Source organism: Bos mutus, chromosome 25, assembly GCF_027580195.1.
Source record: "Bos mutus isolate GX-2022 chromosome 25, NWIPB_WYAK_1.1, whole genome shotgun sequence".
Taxonomy (NCBI): domain Eukaryota; kingdom Metazoa; phylum Chordata; class Mammalia; order Artiodactyla; family Bovidae; genus Bos; species Bos mutus.
Window position 1 is genome coordinate 8,613,118 of NC_091641.1, and position 18,318 is coordinate 8,631,435.

Consider the following 18,318-nt stretch of genomic DNA (forward strand, 5'->3'; position numbering starts at 1 on the left):
TTCGGCCAGATGTGTGAGCATGGGTTCCTGGTCTGTGGGTTAGAGGGAGGGGGCCCTCCACGCTGGGAGGAGTCACGGAGTCGCATCTGTGGCCCTGCATGCCAAGGCCCAGGGACAGCCAGGGGTGGGGGCCTCTTTGTCCTGTTTCTTCCCTCTGTCTCCCACTGAGACAGACGTCACTCTGGCGGGGGGTGAGAAAAACCACAGCGCCAGAATTCTGATGCCCACTTTGGGTCTCATTTAATAGGCACAGCTCTCCTGGGGGCAGGGGTGACTCACTGGCTTCATTTTACAGGCAAAGCAGAGGGTGAGGCCACAGGAGGGTTAAAGGCCAGCTGGGGGCTAGGCACCGGGCCTCCCTCCCTCAGCCTGGGCTGCCGCCTGCTTCCGGTACAGGTAGATGATACCGGAGATGAAGCCGTCACTGTCGGAGGTGCCAGGCCTCACCTCGAGCTCGGACGTGGCCAGTTCCCACTGGTCTACAGGCCGGGCCACCAGGCGTTCCCATGCCCCGGCCTGCTCCAGCCTGTCCAGGGTAGCCTCCAGGGCCTCTTTGTATCGCAGGTTAGATGGGTTGGTCCTGGTGGTCAGACACACCAGCCCACCTGGGGAGGAGTGGGAGAGGAGCAGGTGAGTGGGGGGAGGGCGGGAGCCAGGGACAGGGAAGTTTGTCCCCTTCCCACTCGCATCCTCACAGGCAGAAGTCCTCCCAGCTTTGAACCCAGGCCGGCTGTTTTCCATCTCCAAGCCTCTGGGGCCCACTGCCCCCTCCCCCAGGCATACCTTCTGCTCCCCCAGCTTGATGGCCTCCTATGTACCTTTCAAGGCTCAAGGATCCTTTCCGCTGGGAATTCTTGGCTGAATCCCCTTGACAGAGGGGGCTACCTTCTCACTGCTCACCCAGTCTGTCTGCTGGAGGGTATGGTTGTGTCTGAACACTCATGGGCTTTGGACCTAGAGCAAGTCCCTTCACCTCTTGGCGCCTCAGTTTCCCAGCTTACAAAGCGAGGAAGGTTACCCTGTCTCACAGGAAGGCCAGCACATTCAATAAGCACTGGCTGAATGAATGAGTGACCTCGTCCCTCCAGGTCTTCTCTAGGCACCTACTGTATGCCCAGCACGGGCTCAGATATACTCAGGAGAGACAGGGGTCTGGAAGGCTTCCTGGAGGAGGAGGTAAGGAGAAGCAGGGTGCTACTGGTGGAGAGGGGGCTTTGTAGAGGAAAGGCTCTGAAGCAGAAGAGCCTGTGACCTGTGGGCAGGCAGATTGGCCAGCTAAGGGGTCTGGCAAGCCCAGGCTGGGCAAGGTGGCCTGGTCTCCTTACTGATACAGGTGATGGAAGTTTCCTGTCCCCCTGAGCCTGATCACTACCTCTCTCTCTGACCCCAACACAATGTCCTTGCATCTGTCAGCCTCTGTGGTTCCCTGAGGGTGAAGCCTGCCCGGACCTGCCCTGATTTAACCACAGCCCCTGCTGGGCCCTGCGGGCAGGAGTAGATGAGGTTTTGCTGGGATAGGGCACCTTCGGGCTTCCAGATGCTGTGCTTCAGCCAGGTCTTAACCACAGAATCCTCATACTTCATCACTCTCCTTTCTGCCTGGGACTTTGCTTAGACTGTGCGCCTGCGTGTCACCCCCCCCCCCATCACCCATGCCAGAAGTGGGAGATGCCTCTCTTCCCTGAATTCTAGGAGGACTGAACACCCACATTCCTGGGGCCTACCTCCAGCCTGGTGTTTTTCCCCTGGCCCCTTCCCAGGGTGTGTGGGGTGCGTGTGTACCTTCTCTCCAGTCCAGAGGCTCCCATGGGGTAAGGCACACAGTAGGAACACAGTAACCACAATCCCTAGCTGCACACCAGCCCCGTGTGTGGAGTTTATAGAAAAGTGCTTATATCTGTCGCTCCATTTCACAGATAAGAGAACTGAGGCCTTCAAAGTGAAAGAGACTCTTCTAATGGCTGGCTCTGAGTTAGTGGGGAAGCTGGAAGATGAGGGAACTGAACTGAGCCCCTACTATGTGCCAGGATTGAAATACAGGCCTTATAGACCCTGAGTGAGCAAGTGAAAATCATTCAGTCGTGTCCAGCTTGTTGCGATTCCACGGACTATAGCCTGCCAGGCTCCTCTGTCCGTGGAATTCTCCAGGCAAGAATACTGGAGTAGGTAGTTAGTTATTCCCTTCTCCAGGGGATCTTCCTGATCCAGGGATCGAACCCAGGTCTCCCACATTGCAGGCAGATTCTTTACTGTCTGAGCCACCAGGGAAGCCCTGATAGACACTACTTCACCCAATTCTCACTGCAACGCTTGTGGGGAAGGGACTGTGGCATTCTGCTTATTGGTGAAGATGCAGAGGCCAAAAAGGAGTGGAGCTGTTTCTGGTTTCCCAAAGGCTGAGAGGCAAGATGACCACCTGGGTCTGTTGATGGTGGCAGCTGAGGCCGAGGCTGGGCTGGAAGCTGGTGGCTGAGATGCTAGGCTGTGTGACCCCAGGCACAACGCCACCACACACCTCGCTTGGCCTGAGGGGTTCTGAGGCTTGTGTCTGTGCGTGTGGAGAAGGGAAGGTGTGCGTGGGTGTGGTTGGATGGGCTGCTTCTCACCTGGCTTGGTAACTCGCAGGAGCTCAGGTATCGCGCTGCAGGGCACCTGGCCATCACTGAGGGCACCCACCATCAGCACCGCGTCAAAGGTCCCTGTGTGGGCGTGCGGACATGATGTGGTGGTTTGGCTTCAGTGTGGCCTCAGACCACCCTGGAGGATGGTGTTCATGGTGGGCACTGGGGAGGGACCAGGCCTGCTGCTAGGGTCTGCAGGACCATGATCCCTTGGGCCATATGGCAGCTGTGGCTCAGTCCTGGACTGAGATAAGGTCATGGGATGGAGGTTTCAGAGGAAGCATCTCAATGCGAAATTGTCCCTCAATGAGAGATTGAGGGGCTCGGTGTGGGAGGGGACTTGGGGAGGGCTAGGCAAGGGGGATGGCGTCTTGGCAAAAGGAAGGGGCTCTGTCAGCTGTCAGGTGGGCTAGGTCAGAGGGTGGGCCTTGGGCTGTCAAGGGGGGAGGGTAAGTACCTTCAGCGCTGGGTAGTGGCTCCTGGCCCAGGATGCAGAGGTTGAGGCACTGGTAGAGGCCGCGGGCCCGGGCCTGATCCAACATCCCTGGGCTTCCATCCACCCCATGCAGCTGGTGGAAGCCCCGAGCCTGCAGCTGGGGTGGGGGAACCCACTCACAGTTCACACCTGCCACCTCCCAGGTGGGTCCCCACACGTTGAGGAGGACAGTGGGCCCCATGGTGGATGTGGCCCCAGTGTCTGGAAACAGTGAGTCTGAGCAGGCAAGTGGGGATCTGGGGCTGGGGTAGTAGGAATTTTCAGCAAGTAGGGGCTGATGGGAGGGAAGGGGGTCTGGGGTGGCCTCACCTCTGCAGCCACAAGGCCAGTACCACAGGCCGCGTCCAGGATCAGGGCAGCGTGGTGTGGACCTGGAAGGGCTTGCATGAGGCAGTCAACTGCGAGACGGGGAGCACGGTACTGCAGGGCAGCCACATCCTGGGGACAGAATGCTGAGCCAACCACCACCCCATGCTCCAGCATTTAGGGGCCCTTCTTGTGGGGTAGAGTCAACCAAGCCAAGCTGTATGTGTGTGCTGGGGGCCCAGGATCTGGTGGAACTACAGTGAGGGGAGACGCAGGTGTGAGGTGCCTTTCTCTCCCAGTGGGCCCTTTCTGTGGGCCTTGGCATCGCTGTCTGCTTAATTCATTGTGATCGCTCACAGCACCTCGTCCAGGCAGCTCCTCTGCCTGGACTCCTGTACCTGGGTGAGGAGGTCTTGGCTCCTGGTCTCTAGGGGCTGCCAATCTGGAAGAGGATCAGAGGGCAGGGCCACCGTGGTTGGGCTGAAGAGGAGTTGGATGGAGAGCAGACAGGGCTGGAGGTTGCACCCAGATCTTACTTCACTCTCACATTCATCTCCCTGGGATGATTCTAGGCTTACTATTCCGGCTTTACAGACAGGAAAACTGAGGCCAGGTGAGCGGAGGAGAGCAGAGGTGAGGACATGGCCGATTTACCTGGTCATAGTTCGGAGCCCATTGGTCATAGAAGTGAAGCTTGTGGGCCAGGTCAGTGATGCCATGCGAAGCCCCAACCAGCGCACGCACCTCGGGCAGGCTCCTGCCCTCCGCCATCCTGCTGTGGGGACATGGCCCACCTAAAGCTCTAACCCCCTCCCACTCTCGTGCGGAGCAGAGGAGGCTGTCAGGATGCCTCTGCCCGGGGAACAATGCAATCCCATTTCACAGGAAGGAACACTAAGCACAGAGAGGGCGAGGCTGGACACCTGGGGGCTCAGGGCTGCGGAAGGGGTGTTTCCCGCGGTGGGGGGCAGGGGGAGGACCTGCCCTCGTCTCCCAATCGGCCTTGGTGAGAGGGATTCCAGGGTAGAAGGGCCCTTAAGACGTAGGTGGTCAGAACTCACCGCCAATCTGACCCGCCAGGGAGGTGGGTGGGCTCCGGAACGCTGGGCGGGGCCTGTACTGCGAGCCTGGCCCCGCCCCCATCACCCTCAATGATTGGTTTTCCGCTGAGAGAAAATGCCCAATCAGAGCAAAGCGCTGGCAACCCGTCCCTCCACCACCAGCCAATGAGTTCAAAGTTCTTGGGAACGCCTTCAGCCTGGAAAGATTCCAGAATCTTCAGAGACACTTTGAAAGGTATCCCGGTGGAGGTGTATTTCTTTTTCCTCCCGGCTCCTGACGTCCTTTATGCTTCCCCAAAGCCTCAGCTTTTAGGCAGTAGGAGCCTTAGAATTCCGGCGGGACAAAGAGGGACGTAGGATCAGCCTTCAGTTTTAGAATAGTCACCAAGATCCATGCGAGGCTGTCCAGTAGAACGGATGATGGCTTTGTTTTATAATACACGCTGTTCAAATGGCTGTTGAGCACTTGAAGTGCGTCTAGTGCTGCTGAAACCAAACAACTCAGATTGGGACTCGAACCCAGTTGTGCTTCAGATGGGACATGAACCCACAATCTCTGGCTATGGAGCAGGCTCCAAGCACCAGAGAAGAGTGGGTCTGTAGATGGAGGAATCTGGGCCCTAGATTGTGTGGGGCAGTGTCCTCTCTACCAACCTGCATTGCATTGTAACATGAACGACAAAAAAACTTTCATATTGTTAAGCCACTGAGATTTTAGAATTTGTCTACTACAGTAACTATTGTGTATGTGTTATATATGAAAGAAATGGCAACCCACTCCAGTATTCTTGCCTGGGAAATCCCATGGACAGAGAAGCCTGGCAAGCTACAGTCCAAGGGGTCACAGGAGTTGGACACGACGTAGTGACTAAACAACAACAGTAATATCACATGCTCTTTTTCGTATTCTTTTTCATGATAGTTCACCAAAGGATATTGAATATAGTTCCCTGTGCTATACAGTAAGACCTTGTTGTTTATCCATTCTATAGATAATAGATTGTAGCTGCAAATCCCAACCTCTCCCTTGGCAACCACTGGTCGGTTCTGTATGTCTGTTTCTGTTTTGTAGATAAGTTCATCGATGTCATATTTTAGATTCCACATACAAGTGATATCCTATGGTATTTGCCTTTCCCTGATGAAACAGGGGGGAAAGGGCCAGGGCACAACTTTTAAAAGGATGACATAGCCGTTGAGGGTATGACAAACTGGTTAGAACCCACTAGGTCCAAGATGGCAGAAGATTCAACTTCCAGCAGACCCTGAGCCTCGTTACAAGCTCATTGTAATTCACTGTTGTTGTTCAGTCGTGTCTGACTCTTTGTGACCCCATGGACTGCAGCACATCAGGCTTTCCTATCCTTCACCATCTCCCGGAGTTTGCTCAAACTCATGTCCATTGAGTCGGTGATGCCATGCAACCATCTCATTCTCAAACCCAGTCGTGCCTCACAGGGGACATGAACCCAGCTGTGCTTCAGATGGGACATGAACCCACAATGAACTGTGTAATTCATTATGTATGTGTGAAGTAGCTCAGTCGTGTCCGACTCTTTGTGACCCTGTGGATTGTAGCCTACCAGGCTCCTCCCTCCATGGGATTCTCCAGGCAAGAATACTGGAGTGGGTTGCCATTTCCTTCTCCAGGGGATCTTCCCAACCTAGGAATGGAACCTGGGTCTCCCGCATTGTAGGCAGATGCTTTAACCTCTGAGCGACTATCATAGACTATATGACACACCCATCGGTGAGATGACAGGTCTGACTGAGGCTGACCATAAAAGGCCAAAAATGGACAGTCGCCCGATTCCTGGAAATCTCCTCCCCTTATCCAAAATAGTTGGAATAATCTTCCCACTCATTAGCCTATGAAGTTACCTAGCCCATAAAAACTAATCACCCCATGTATCAGGGCCTCTTGCCTTCTGAAATGGCCAACACTCTCTGGAGTGTGTTTCTGTCTAAATTTGTTAATTTTTTTCGGGAATAGTGCTTAGTTGTCTTTAACTTGATTGGAAACAGTTCTGTTAGACTGTGACAGCTGCTGTATCTGTGCATTAAAAAAACATCAAAGCTGGTGAATTTTTGTGTAGCCATTTTAATATTGAAGATGGAAAAAAAAAGCCATGTTTTCTTCATAAAATGCTATATTATTTCAAGAAAGGTAAAAATACAATTGAAATGCAAAAAAAAAAAAAAAATTTATGCAGTGTATGGAGAAGATGTGACCGATCAAACGTGTCAAAAGTGATTGTGAAGTTTCATGTTAGAGACTTTTTTGTTGGGTGGTGCTCCACAGTCAGGTAGACGGGTTTAAGTTAATAGCAATCAATTGAGACCTTGAGAACAATCAACATTATACCATGCGGGAGATAGCCTACATACTCAAAATATCCAAATTAAGCTTTGAAAATCATTTGTACCAGCTTGGTTATGTTAATCACTTTGATGTTTGGGTTTCACATAACTTATTTGAAAAATATTTTCTTGACCATATTTCCACATGTGATTCTCTACTGAAATGTAATGAAAACCTTCTGTTTTTAAAGCAAATTATGATGGGCAATGAAAAGTGAATACTGTATAATAATGTGGATGGAAGAGATTGTGGGGCAAGTGAAATGAATCACCACCAACCATACCAAAGCCAGGTCTTCATTCAAAGAAGGGGATGTTGTATATATGTTGGGATAGGAAGGGAGTTCCTTCTGGAAAAATCAAGTGATTACTTTCAACAAGTACTGCTCTCAGACCAATTGAAAGCAGTGAAAAACATCCAGAATTAGTCAATAGAAAACACATAATGTTCCAATAGGATAAGGCAAGACCACATGTTTCTTTGATGATCAGGCAAAGACTGTTACATTTTGGCTAGTAAGTTCTGATTCATCTGCTGTATTTGCCAAACATTGCACCTTTGGATGTCCATTTATTTTAGTCTTTACAAATTATCTGAAAAAAATTTTTAAGTCTTTATTGAATTTTTTACAATATTGTTTCTGTTTTATATTGTTTTGTTTTTTTTTTTGGTCATGAGACATGTAGGATCTTGGCTCCTCAGCTAGGGATCGAACCCGAAGCCCCTACACTGGAAGGCAAAGTCTTAACCACTGGACCACCAGGGAAGTCCCTACAAAATTCTGTTAATGGAGAAATTTTCAATTCCCTGGAAAACTGTAAGAGGCACCTGGAACAGTTTTTTTTTTTTTTTGCTCAAAAAGATAAAAAAATTTGGGGAAGACGAAATGATGAAGTTGCCTGAAAAATGGCAGAAGGTAGTGGAACAAAATGGTGACTATATTGTTCAATAAAGCTCTTGGTGAGAACAAAAAATATGTCATTTATTTTTATTTAAAAAATAGAAGGTACTTTTTGGTCAGCTCAATAAATTCACTTCTTACCTATCACTTTGTTTCTCCCTGAATTCTTTCTGCAATTTGACATAAAGAACCTGAGCTTTATTAGGTCCTGAGACCAGGAGCGTGAACTCAACTAAGAGACAATGGTTTCTGGCTGAGTTTGAGTCCTGGGATGTGGGTTTAAACCCGAATCTGAGGTGCATGGTTTTATTAAGACTCAGAAAGAAGCTTTGGGACTGCGCTGGTGGTGCAGTGGTTAAGACATCATGCTTCCACAGCAGGAACACAGATTTGATCTCTGGTTGGGAAACTAAGATCTCACATGCCTCTTGGTGTGGCAAAAAAAGAAACTTTGACCTTCCCCCTAACTGCCTAAAATATTTAGATAGAGCTATGGCCATAGATATCTGCAAAGAATGTGAGCTAGGTGTGGTGGGGGGAAATTCCAGGAAGTGCCTGGAGATCAGAGTCCTCTCTCTGCCCCATTATCTCTGCTTGGCCCAGCAAAGCTTTTGTTTACCAAACATGTACTTTTCTGTCGATACCAATGGCCTTCTTCCTTTTTTCTTAACATGTTTGTTTATTTGGCTGTGTTGGGTCTTTGCAGCACTTGGGATCTTTACGTAGCACACTCTTTTTGTAGATCTTTCTGTCGTGGTACACAGGCTGTCGCTCATAGGCTTAATTGCCCCTCAGCATGGGGGATCTTCGTTTCCCAACCAGGGATGGAACCCGAGTCCTCCGCATTGGGAAGCAGATTCTTAATCACTGGACCACTTAATCACTGGGCCAAGAAAGTCCTGCATTCTTCCTTTTTGACGTTCCAGACCCCTACCCCAACATCCTCCTTTATCTTTAGCTGACGAGAGTATTTAAAGTGAGTGTTTCAGCCATTTTGTTGAGTTACTCAGTTTTCCCGGGGTCTCTTCCATGTATGTAGTTGTTAGTCCCTCAGTTGTGTCTGACTCTTTGTGACCCCATGGACTGTAGCCCACAAGCCTCTGTCCATGGGATTTCCCAGGCAAGAAAACTGGAGTGGGTTGCCATTTCCTTCTCTAGGGGATCCTCCCCACCCAGGAATCGAACTCACGTCTCCTGCACTGGGAGGCAGATTCTTTACCACTGGAGCCACCAATATATGTTATTAAACTTCTGTTTGATTTTCTCTTGTTAATCTCATGTCAATTTAAATCTTAGGTCAGCCAGGAGAACCTGGAAGGGTAGAGGAAAATTTCTTCCTCCCCTGAAAGAGTTCCCCTGCTGAGTTTATGATTAACCTCTATCCAAAACGTTGTTCTCTTTCTTGTCTCATACCCGCTCCCCTCAGGATTGAGGAGTACCAAAGAAAAGGGGGGAATGAAACCCTCCTGAGCGCAAAAGCCTCTCTGTGTTGCCAGGTTCCTGTTTACAGAAAATGGCTTTAGTCTCCTAGGGCTGCCCTGAGTTCCAAAGAGCAGGCACAAGCATTACTAACTAGGGAAGTGAGGGAACGTGAAACAAAGGAAAAGCAGTTAAGCGAGAAAATAATGACAATAATTCAGCTATAAAACAGAGTCCTAGTTCCTCTTTAAGGAACATACGTAACCATCTGACACATATCTTGGAGCTGTTCTGCAGGAACTAAGGCCCCCACCCAGGTGGAGGATGGTGACTCCATGCTGAGACCAAAAGGAAGATCGCAGATTCGTCAGTTGGAAACGGGGAGGTTGAGGATGGAGCTTGATGACATTCCTGGAACACCACCTCACCAACCAATCAGAAGAAAGTCATGCACTCTGCAGCCCTCTCCCCAAGTGTTGCCTTTAAGGACCCTTCCCTGAAAGCTATAAGGGAGTCTGGGTCTTTTGAGCACAAGCTGCCCATTCTTGGTGGGCTCTACAATAAACGCTATACTTTCCTTCCCCACGACCCTGTGTCAGTACCTTGACTTTGCTTCATGTGGGCCAGCAAACCCAAGTTTGGTTTGGTAACACCCTGACACCAGTCTTCCCTGGGGGCTCAGTCGGTAAAGAGGCTGCCCCCAATGTGGAAGACCCGGGTCCAACCCCTGAGTCAGAAAGATCCCCTGGAGAAGGAGATGGCAACCCACTTCAATATTCTTGCCTGGAGAATTCCATGGACAAAGGAGCCTGGTGGGCTGCAGTCCATGGGGTCACAAAGAGTCGGACATGACTGAATGACTAACGCTTTCACTGACATTAGCCAAGATCCCAACCCGACCTATCTTAGCCTAGACCTGTATCAAGAACATGTGAACCCGCTGCAAATAATAGACCCCTGAGTGGCTCGGCTGGTAAAGAATCTGCCTGCAATGCAGGAGACCTGGGTTTGATCCCTGGGTTGGGAAGATCCCCCTGGAGAAGGGTACGGCTCTAGTATTCTGGCCTGGTGAATCCCACGGACTACATACAGTCCATGGGGTTGCAAAGAGTCGGACACGACTGAGTGAGTTTCACTTCCCTTCACTTCACTTGTGTACGTGTGGCTTCAACAGAGAGGGATTTACAGGTCTCAGACAGGAAGCATGGTCTGGGGCTCAGTCACATCATCAGGGACCCTGGCTTTTGTCCCCTTCTCTCTCCGCTTCCTTTTGTATGGAGGCCTTTGTCCTCATGTCTGTGGCAGCGACTATACCTCCCAATAGGACAAAGGGGAAAGGGCACAGAGCCAGGCCAGCTGAGTTTATTCTGTCACCAAAGCTTTATTAGAAGCCCCACCCCATGACTTCTGCATCCTCCTATTGGCCAGAATGGGTCACATGACCACCCCTGAATCATCACTGAGTCGGGGGGAGGTGGGGCGGAGATGGCGGCTAGCTCAACCAGATGACACCCGGGCCCCATCTCTGCAGCCTCATGTGCCATTTCAGCCCATAAATATTTATTGTTTACCTTCTGTTTGCCAGGTCCTGGGCAGGACACTGGAGGCAGTCACAGAGATGAGTCAGATGTAGCCCCCACTCCACCCTGTTCTGGTGGTGGTGGTGAGGGTGGGGTGTCTTCTGTCCCAGCCTCTGGTCACCCACCCTCTGCATGTCCAGGACCACTGCTTTGACTGGGAGTGGATGGGCGCTCTGATGAATGTCACTGTGGGGAGTGACCCTCACGTAAGGTGGCTGGCTCCGATAAAGGCAGCTCAGTTAGACCAGCAGAGGGTGGCCTTGGGTTGTTCTAGGAGAAGCCCTGGTTGGAGGGGAGGGTCCCTGGTGGGGCTGTTTGTCCCATCTGCCTGTGTAGCCCCTCAGTGGTGTCCTGCTCACCAGCCTGCACAATTTGTGGGTACCTGTATCTAAGACTCCTGCTGAAACAAGAGACTTGCCATATAAGATGTTGTGTGTGGGGGTGCTGGTGGTCTCTGGACACCACTGTGCTCCCCCCACCCAGGCATGGCCCCAGGCCTCATGGACTTCTCCCCCCGTAACCCACTCTATTCTTTCCCCTGTTCTAGCCTAGGGTGGGGAGACCTTTTCTCTGACAACACATTTTTATCTCCTTTGATCGTTCCATCTCAAGTTTCTAGAACCTTTGCCCAAAACGATCTTTCCCGGGGCCATGGACACCACTGGAGGAAAGGGTCACATAACAGAAAAACAGTCTGGGGGTGAGGAGGGGGTGGTAATGATCTCTGGTGGCCTGGGCCCGCAGTGGCTGGAAGCAGGGTTTCTGGTTCCTGGCCAGAGACTGAAATCCCGCTGCGGCAGTGAGAGCGCGGAATCCTGGCCACCAGGGCCCGGTGGTCATGACAAGGCCCGTCAGCTGTGCAGAAATGAATTTCCACAAGAAATGGAAAGCAGTGAAACAACTGAAGTGTTTATTAGGAGGAGAAAGGGTACGTGTGGATAGACACACGGGTGTTTATCAGAGAGTTGTGCCCTCATGGTAGTTTGACTCACTTTTTTTTTTTTAAGTTTCAGACTATCTATTAATCAGTACACCAGCATGCTTTCATGCATTTAGACGGGAAATATTTCCTGGTTAAGTGGAAAATTGTGCAGATGTCTTCTGGAAGACCTTCATTCTAGCAGCTTTATAGTGAAACGTTTCATATAGGAGTCTGGACCTTCTTTCTTCGGTTTGCTATAATCTACATTCACAGAGTAGAACTTGTACGGACCATTAGGACCCAGTTTGTTCCAGCGGTCATTGTTGTTCAGTAGCTCAGTCACGTCCGATTCTTTGTGACCCCATGGACTGCAGCAAGCCAGGCTTCCCTGTCCTTCACCAACTCCTGGAGTTTGCACAAACTCATGTCCACTGAGTCCGAGATGCCATCCAACCATCTCATCCTGTATTTTCCCCTTGTCCTCCTGCTCTCAATCTTTCCCAGCATTAGAGTCTTTTCCATTGAGTCAGTTCTTCGCATCAGGTGGCCAAAGTATTGGAGCTTCAGCTTCAACATTAGTCCTTCCAATGAATATTCAGGTTGCTTTCCTTTAGGATGAACTGATTTGATCTCCTTGCTGTCCGAGGGACTCTCGAGAGTCTTCTCCAGCACCACAGTTTGCAAGCATTAATTCTTCAGTGCTCAGCCTTCTTTGGGCTTCCCTAAGAGCACTTTCATGCATTGGAGAAGGAAATGGCAACCCACTCCAGTGTTCTTGCCTGGAGAATCCCAAGAACGGGGGAGCCTGGTGGGCTGCTGTCTATGGGGTCACACAGAGTCAAACACGACTGAAGTGACTTAGCAGCAGCAGCAGCAAGAGCTCAGTTGGTAAAGAATCCACCTGAAATGCAGGTTCAATTCCTGGGTCGGGAAGATCCACTGGAGAAGGGATAGGCTATCCACTCCAGTATTCTTGGGCTTCCCTTGTGGCTCAGCTGGTAAAGAATCCGCCTGCAGTGTGGGAAACCTGGGTTCCATCCCTGGGTTGGGAAGATCCCCTGGAGAAGAGAACGGATACCCACTCCAGTATTCTGGCCTGGAGAATTCCATGGACTGTATAATTCATGGGGTCACAAAGAGTCGCACATGACTGAGCAACTTTCACTTCAGCCTTCTTTATGGTCCAACTCTCACACTCGTACATGACTACTGGAAAAACCATAACTTTGACTAGGTGTACCAGGGTTCCAGTTTGTTCTAGGGTTCTGGATTATTCTTCCTGATGTCACAGGATTGAACAAGGCCAAGTGCAAGACATACAGTGCTGCTCCAGTACCTCCTGCTCCAATAAATAGGAAGAAGGGGATCAAGCTAGGATGCTTCTTGGCCTGACTGACGGTCCGGCAGATCATGGCTGCAAAAGAGGCCTCGGGTCCAAACAGAGAAAAAAATCTAACCCACAAGGCCAGGGATTAAAGTTTCTACCTGAATCATTTTTTTAAAAAATTATTTTTAATTGAAAGATAATTGCTTTACAGTATTGTGTTGGTTTCAACATCAACATGAATCAACCATAGGTTTACCCATATCCCCTCCCACTTGAACCTCCCTCCCATCTCCCTCTCCATCTCACCAGTCTAGGCTGGGACTGAGCCCCAGTTTGTTCCCTGAGTCATACAACAAATTCTCATTGGCTGTGTATTTCACATATGGTAATACGTGAACCGTGAACTGCCTGATGTTCAAGCTGGTTTTAGAAAAGCAGAGGAACCAGAGATCAAATTGCCAACATCCGCTGGATCATGGAAAAAGCAAGAGAGTTCCAGAAAAACATCTATTTCTGCTTTACTGACTATGCCAAAGCCTTTGACTGCGTGGATCACAATAAAATTCTGAAAGAGATGGGAATACCAGACCACCTGACCTGCCTCTTGAGAAACCTATATGCAGGTCAGGAAGCAACAGTTAGAACTGGACATGGAACAACAGACTGGTTCCAAATAGGAAAAGGAGTACGTCAAGGCTGTATTTTATCACCCTGCTTATTTAACTTATATGCAGAGTACATCATGAGAAACTCTGGGCTGGAAGAAACACAAGCTGGAATCAAGATTGCCTGGAGAAATATCAATAACCTCAGATATGCAGATGACACCACCCTTATGGCAGAAAGTGAAGGGGAACTAAAAAGCCTCTTGATGAAAGTGAAAGAGGAGAGTGAAAAAGTTGGCTTAAAGCTCAACATTCAGAAAACGAAGATCATGGCATCCGGTCCCATCACTTCATGGGAAATAGAGGGGGAACCAGTGGAAACAGTGTCAGACTTTATTTTTGGGGGCTCCAAAATCACTGCAGATGGTGACTGCAGCCATGAAATTAAAAGATGCTTACTCCTTGGAAGGAAAGTTATGACCAACCTAGATAGCATATTGAAAAGCAGAGACATTACTTTGCCAACAAAGGTCCGTCTAGTCAAGGCTATGGTTTTTCCTGTGGTCAAGTATGGATGTGAGAGTTGGACTGTGAAGAAGGCTGAGCACCAAAGAATTGATGCTTTTGAACTGTGGTGTTGGAGAAGACTCTTGAGAGTCCCTTGGACTGTAAGGAGGTCCAACCAGTCCATTCTGAAGGAGATCAGCCCTGGGATTTCTTTGGAAGGAATGATGCTGAAGCTGAAACTCCAGTACTTTGGCCACCTCATGTGAAGAGTTGACTCATTGGAAAAGACTCTGATGCTGGGAGGAGGAGAAGGGGACGACAGAGGATGAGATGGCTGGATGGCGTCACTGACTCGATGGACATGAGTCTCAGTGAACTCCGGGAGTTGGTGATGGACAGGGAGGCCTGGCGTGCTGCGACTCATGGGGTCACAGAGAGTCGGACATGACTGAGCGACTGAACTGAACTGAACTGAATGTGTGTTGCCATGTTACTCTCTCCATACATCCCACCCTCTCCTTCCTGCCCCTCAGCCGTGTCCATAAGTCTGTTCTTTATGTCTGTGTGTCCATTACTGCTCTTCCAACAGGTTCCTCAGCACCATCTTTCTAGATTCCATATATATGCGCTAGTATACAATATTTGTCTTTCTCTTTCTGACTTACTTCACTCTGTATAGTAGGCTCTAGGTTCATCCACCTCATTAGGACTGGCTCAAATTCCGCCCGAATTACTTTCGGGGGCGTTTCTTCTGGGTTTCCCTCGGCCAGTCATTTTGCTTTGCCAGGTTGGAGTTGGTGATGGACAGGGAGGCCTGGCGTGCTGCAATTCACGGGGTTGCAAAGAGTTGGACACAACTGAGCGACTGAACTGAAGGCTGTATTTGGTGTATATCTCAGGGTCCTTCTACGTGTGCATGCACATCTCTTAGTCAAGATGGATTCTAGCAAAGAGCCTCATGGGTAGGTTGACATCACTTACTATGGGGTGGTGCCCCCTCCCTTTTTGACCTTCAAGGAGCCTTTCTGCGCATGTGTAGTTAGGAAGGTCTCCTTGACCTCGAGAATGAGAAATATGTGGTCTCTGTGTCTTATCTGGGCAAGGCTCAGCTCTTCTCTGGCTCCTGCTATCTCGGATCATCTGTCCACAGGGCACAGCTGACCAGCCTGGGGTCCACGTAGCTCCTGCCTCAGTAACAGCAACTGCTCATCTTTCAAAGCTATCGTCAGATCTCAGATGTACAAGCCACAGGTCAGGGGTTGCTGGTGGTGGAGGAGAGAGGCCAGAGTCATCTGTAGCCAGAGGGAGTGGGCCAGGGTGAGGGTGCGATGAAGCAAGACCTGGAGATGAGCTCTAGGGGAAAAGCCACTACTTTTCGGGGGTCAGGCATGTGAGGCCGGGTATGCACATGCGTGAACATATGGAGGTCAGTTGGGATGGTGCTTTTTTTTTTTTGCTTTCTCATCAATTTCATTGGTAAAATTCACACACTGCCAGTTGGATGCTTTCTAGTCTATTCCAATCTACATAAGCATCAGCACAGTTAATTTAAGACCGTGCTCATCATCCAAACGGAAGCCCCAACCCTGCGAGCAGTCAGTCCCCAACTCCAGCTGGGATGTTTCTGAATGCAACTATCAGAACCACAAACCTGCCCGGGGTGGCGTAAGCAGTGGGTTGCCGTTTCCTCTGACAGGAAGTCCAGTGGTTAGCAAAACCAAAGCACAGCTGATTTCTCCCAGGATTCAAAATCCATTCTCTGGTTTGCTGGTTCGTCCTGTGCCTTTGCTCTGGGAGCCCCTTCTGGTCCCGAGACAGTGACAGCAGCTCAGGCAGTCGTGTGTCCTCACAGACAAAACCCCAAGGTGGGTGGGCTACAGATGACCTTGTCTCCTGGTCTCTCTCTTGTCCTTTGGGGGAAGATGTTTTCCCAGAAACCCCAGAGACCGGGAAAGCAAAGTCTGGTACTTCCAGGCTGGGTTGTGGGAGGCAAGCAGGGTCTCCAGGGAGGAGGGAGGGGGAATGGCTGTTGGTCCAAGCTGCGGGGCCCGCTTCTTGATGTGGGAGCATTGGCGGGTGGAGCAGCTGCTGTGTGCAGAACCCAGGCCAAGGTGAGCAAGGTTACCAGGCTGAAGACTTGGTTTCTAACCTTGAATGAGTTGCAGGGAGTTACAGTGTCAGATCTGCGTTTGACAAAGATGGTGAGAGTGGGGACTTCCCTGGTGGTCCAGTGGCGAAGACTCTGTGCTCCCAAGACAGGGGTCCCCGGGTTCGATCCCTGGTCAGGGAACTAGATCCTACATGCCCAAGCCGAAACTAAGAGTTCCCGTGCTGCAAGTAAAGATCTTGCATACCTCAACTAAGACCTGTTTCAGTCTAAAATAAAGATAGTGAGAGTGGACATGGTGACCGCGAGGTCCGAGGCTGTTGCTATTATTTACGCGAGAGCTGGAATCTGAACAGCGTCAGGGACTGCCGTGGGGATTATAGGTTGTGGAGTTCGGACAATGAGGGGAGAGGAACATTCCTTCTCTGGTGCGTTCTCCTTCCTGAGAAGCTGCTTCTTCCGGTCTCCTTTCCTGCTGCCTCCTCCTCTCCTCTCGTCCACCTGTAACAGGAGGGCTGCCCCGGGCTTGTCCTGGGCCCTCTTTCTCCTCTATCAACACCCACATCGTAGGTGGTCTCTGTCATCCAGTCTCGTAGGTATAAATGCTATTTATACGCCATATCAAATTGCCAGCATCCGCTGGATCATCGAAAAAGCAAGAGAGTTCCAGAAAAATATCTAATTCTGCTTTATTGACTATGCCAAAGGCTTTGACTGTGTGGATCACAATAAACTGTGGAAAATTCTGAAAGAGATGGGAATACCAGACCACCTGACCTGCCTCTTGAGAAACCTATATGCAGGTCAGGAAGCAACAGTTAGAACTGCACATGGAACAACAGACTGGTTCCAAATAGGAAAAGGAGTACGTCAAGGCTGTATATTGTCACCCTGCTTATTTAACTTATATGCAGAGTACATCATGAGAAATGCTGGGCTGGAGGAAGCACAAGCTGGAATCAAGATTGCCTGGAGAAATATCAATAACCTCAGATATGCAGATGACACCACCCTTATGGAAGAAAGTGAGGAGGAACTAAAAAGCCTCTTGATGAAAGTGAAAGAGGAGAGTGAAAAAGTTGGCTTAAAGCTCAACATTCAGAAAACGAAGATCATGGCATCCGGTCCCATCACTTCATAGGAAATACATGGGGAAACAGTGGACACAGTGTCAGACTTTATTTTTTTGGGCTCCAAAATCACTGCAGATGGTGACTGCAGCCATGAAATTAAAAGACGCTTACTCCTTGGAAGGAAAGTTATGACCAACCTAGATAGCATATTCAAAAGCAGAGACATTACTTTGCCGACCAAGGTCCGTCTAGTCAAGGCTATGGTTTTTCCAGTGGTCATGTATGGATGTGAGAGTTGGACTGTGAAGAAGGCTGAGCGCCGAAGAATTGATGCTTTTGAACTGTGGTGTTGGAGGAGTCTTGAGAGTCCCTTGGACTGCAAGGAGATCCAACTAGTCCACTCTGAAGGAGATCAGCTCTGGGATTTCTTTGGAAGGAATGATGCTAAAGCTGAAACTCCAGTACTTTGGCTACCTCATGCGAAGAGTTGACTCATTGGAAAAGACTCTGATGCTGGGAGGGATTGGGGGCAGGAGGAGAAGGGGACAACAGAGGATGAGATGGCTGGATGGCATCACGGACTCGATGGACGTGAGTCTGGGTGAACTCCAGGAGTTGGTGATGGACAGGGATGGCCTGGCCTGTTGCAATTCACGGGGTCGCAGAGAGTCGGACACGACTGAGCGACTGAACTGAACTGACCTGAATACGCCATATGTGCGTGCTAAGTCTCCTCAGTCGTTTTCCAACTATTTACGACCTCATGGACTGTAGTGTGCCTCTGTCCATAGAGTTCTCCAAGCAGGAATATCGGAGTGGGTTGTCATGCCCTCCTCCAGGGGATCTTCCCGACCCCGGGATCGAACCCGCAGCTCTGTGTCTCCTGCATTGGCGGGCGGGTTCTTTACCACTAGAACCACCTGGGAAGCCCCCATGACTCCCAAATGGGTGACTGGCTCTGACTCTTGCCTGAACTCTGGACTTGTGTGCCTGACCTCTCCCTTCGGAGGCCACAGGCCTCTCCTGGGCCT

The 18,318-nt window shown here is 50.1% G+C and overlaps 1 protein-coding gene and 1 pseudogene across 2 annotated transcripts; both read right to left on the reverse strand.

The window, feature by feature from the left end:
• Nucleotides 1-223: 223 nt before the first annotated feature.
• Nucleotides 224-4,537, reverse strand: METTL27 (methyltransferase like 27). 2 transcript variants are annotated; one of them, XM_070362312.1, is made up of 6 exons: nt 4,485-4,537; nt 4,078-4,195; nt 3,427-3,555; nt 3,079-3,214; nt 2,607-2,699; nt 224-605 (listed from the first exon to the last, which is right to left on the reverse strand). In XM_070362312.1, the coding sequence occupies exons 2-6, from the start codon at nt 4,192-4,194 to the stop codon at nt 343-345; spliced, it is 738 nt and encodes a 245-aa protein (XP_070218413.1). In that variant the 5' UTR covers nt 4,195; nt 4,485-4,537; the 3' UTR covers nt 224-342. The 2 variants fall into 2 exon arrangements, with proteins under 2 accessions (XP_070218413.1, XP_005892938.3); XM_005892876.3 differs by having other exon boundaries at nt 4,078-4,198; nt 4,485-4,522.
• A 7,321-nt stretch (nt 4,538-11,858) lies between these two features.
• Nucleotides 11,859-13,080, reverse strand: LOC102273889 (cytochrome c oxidase subunit NDUFA4 pseudogene; annotated as a pseudogene).
• Nucleotides 13,081-18,318: the final 5,238 nt, after the last annotated feature.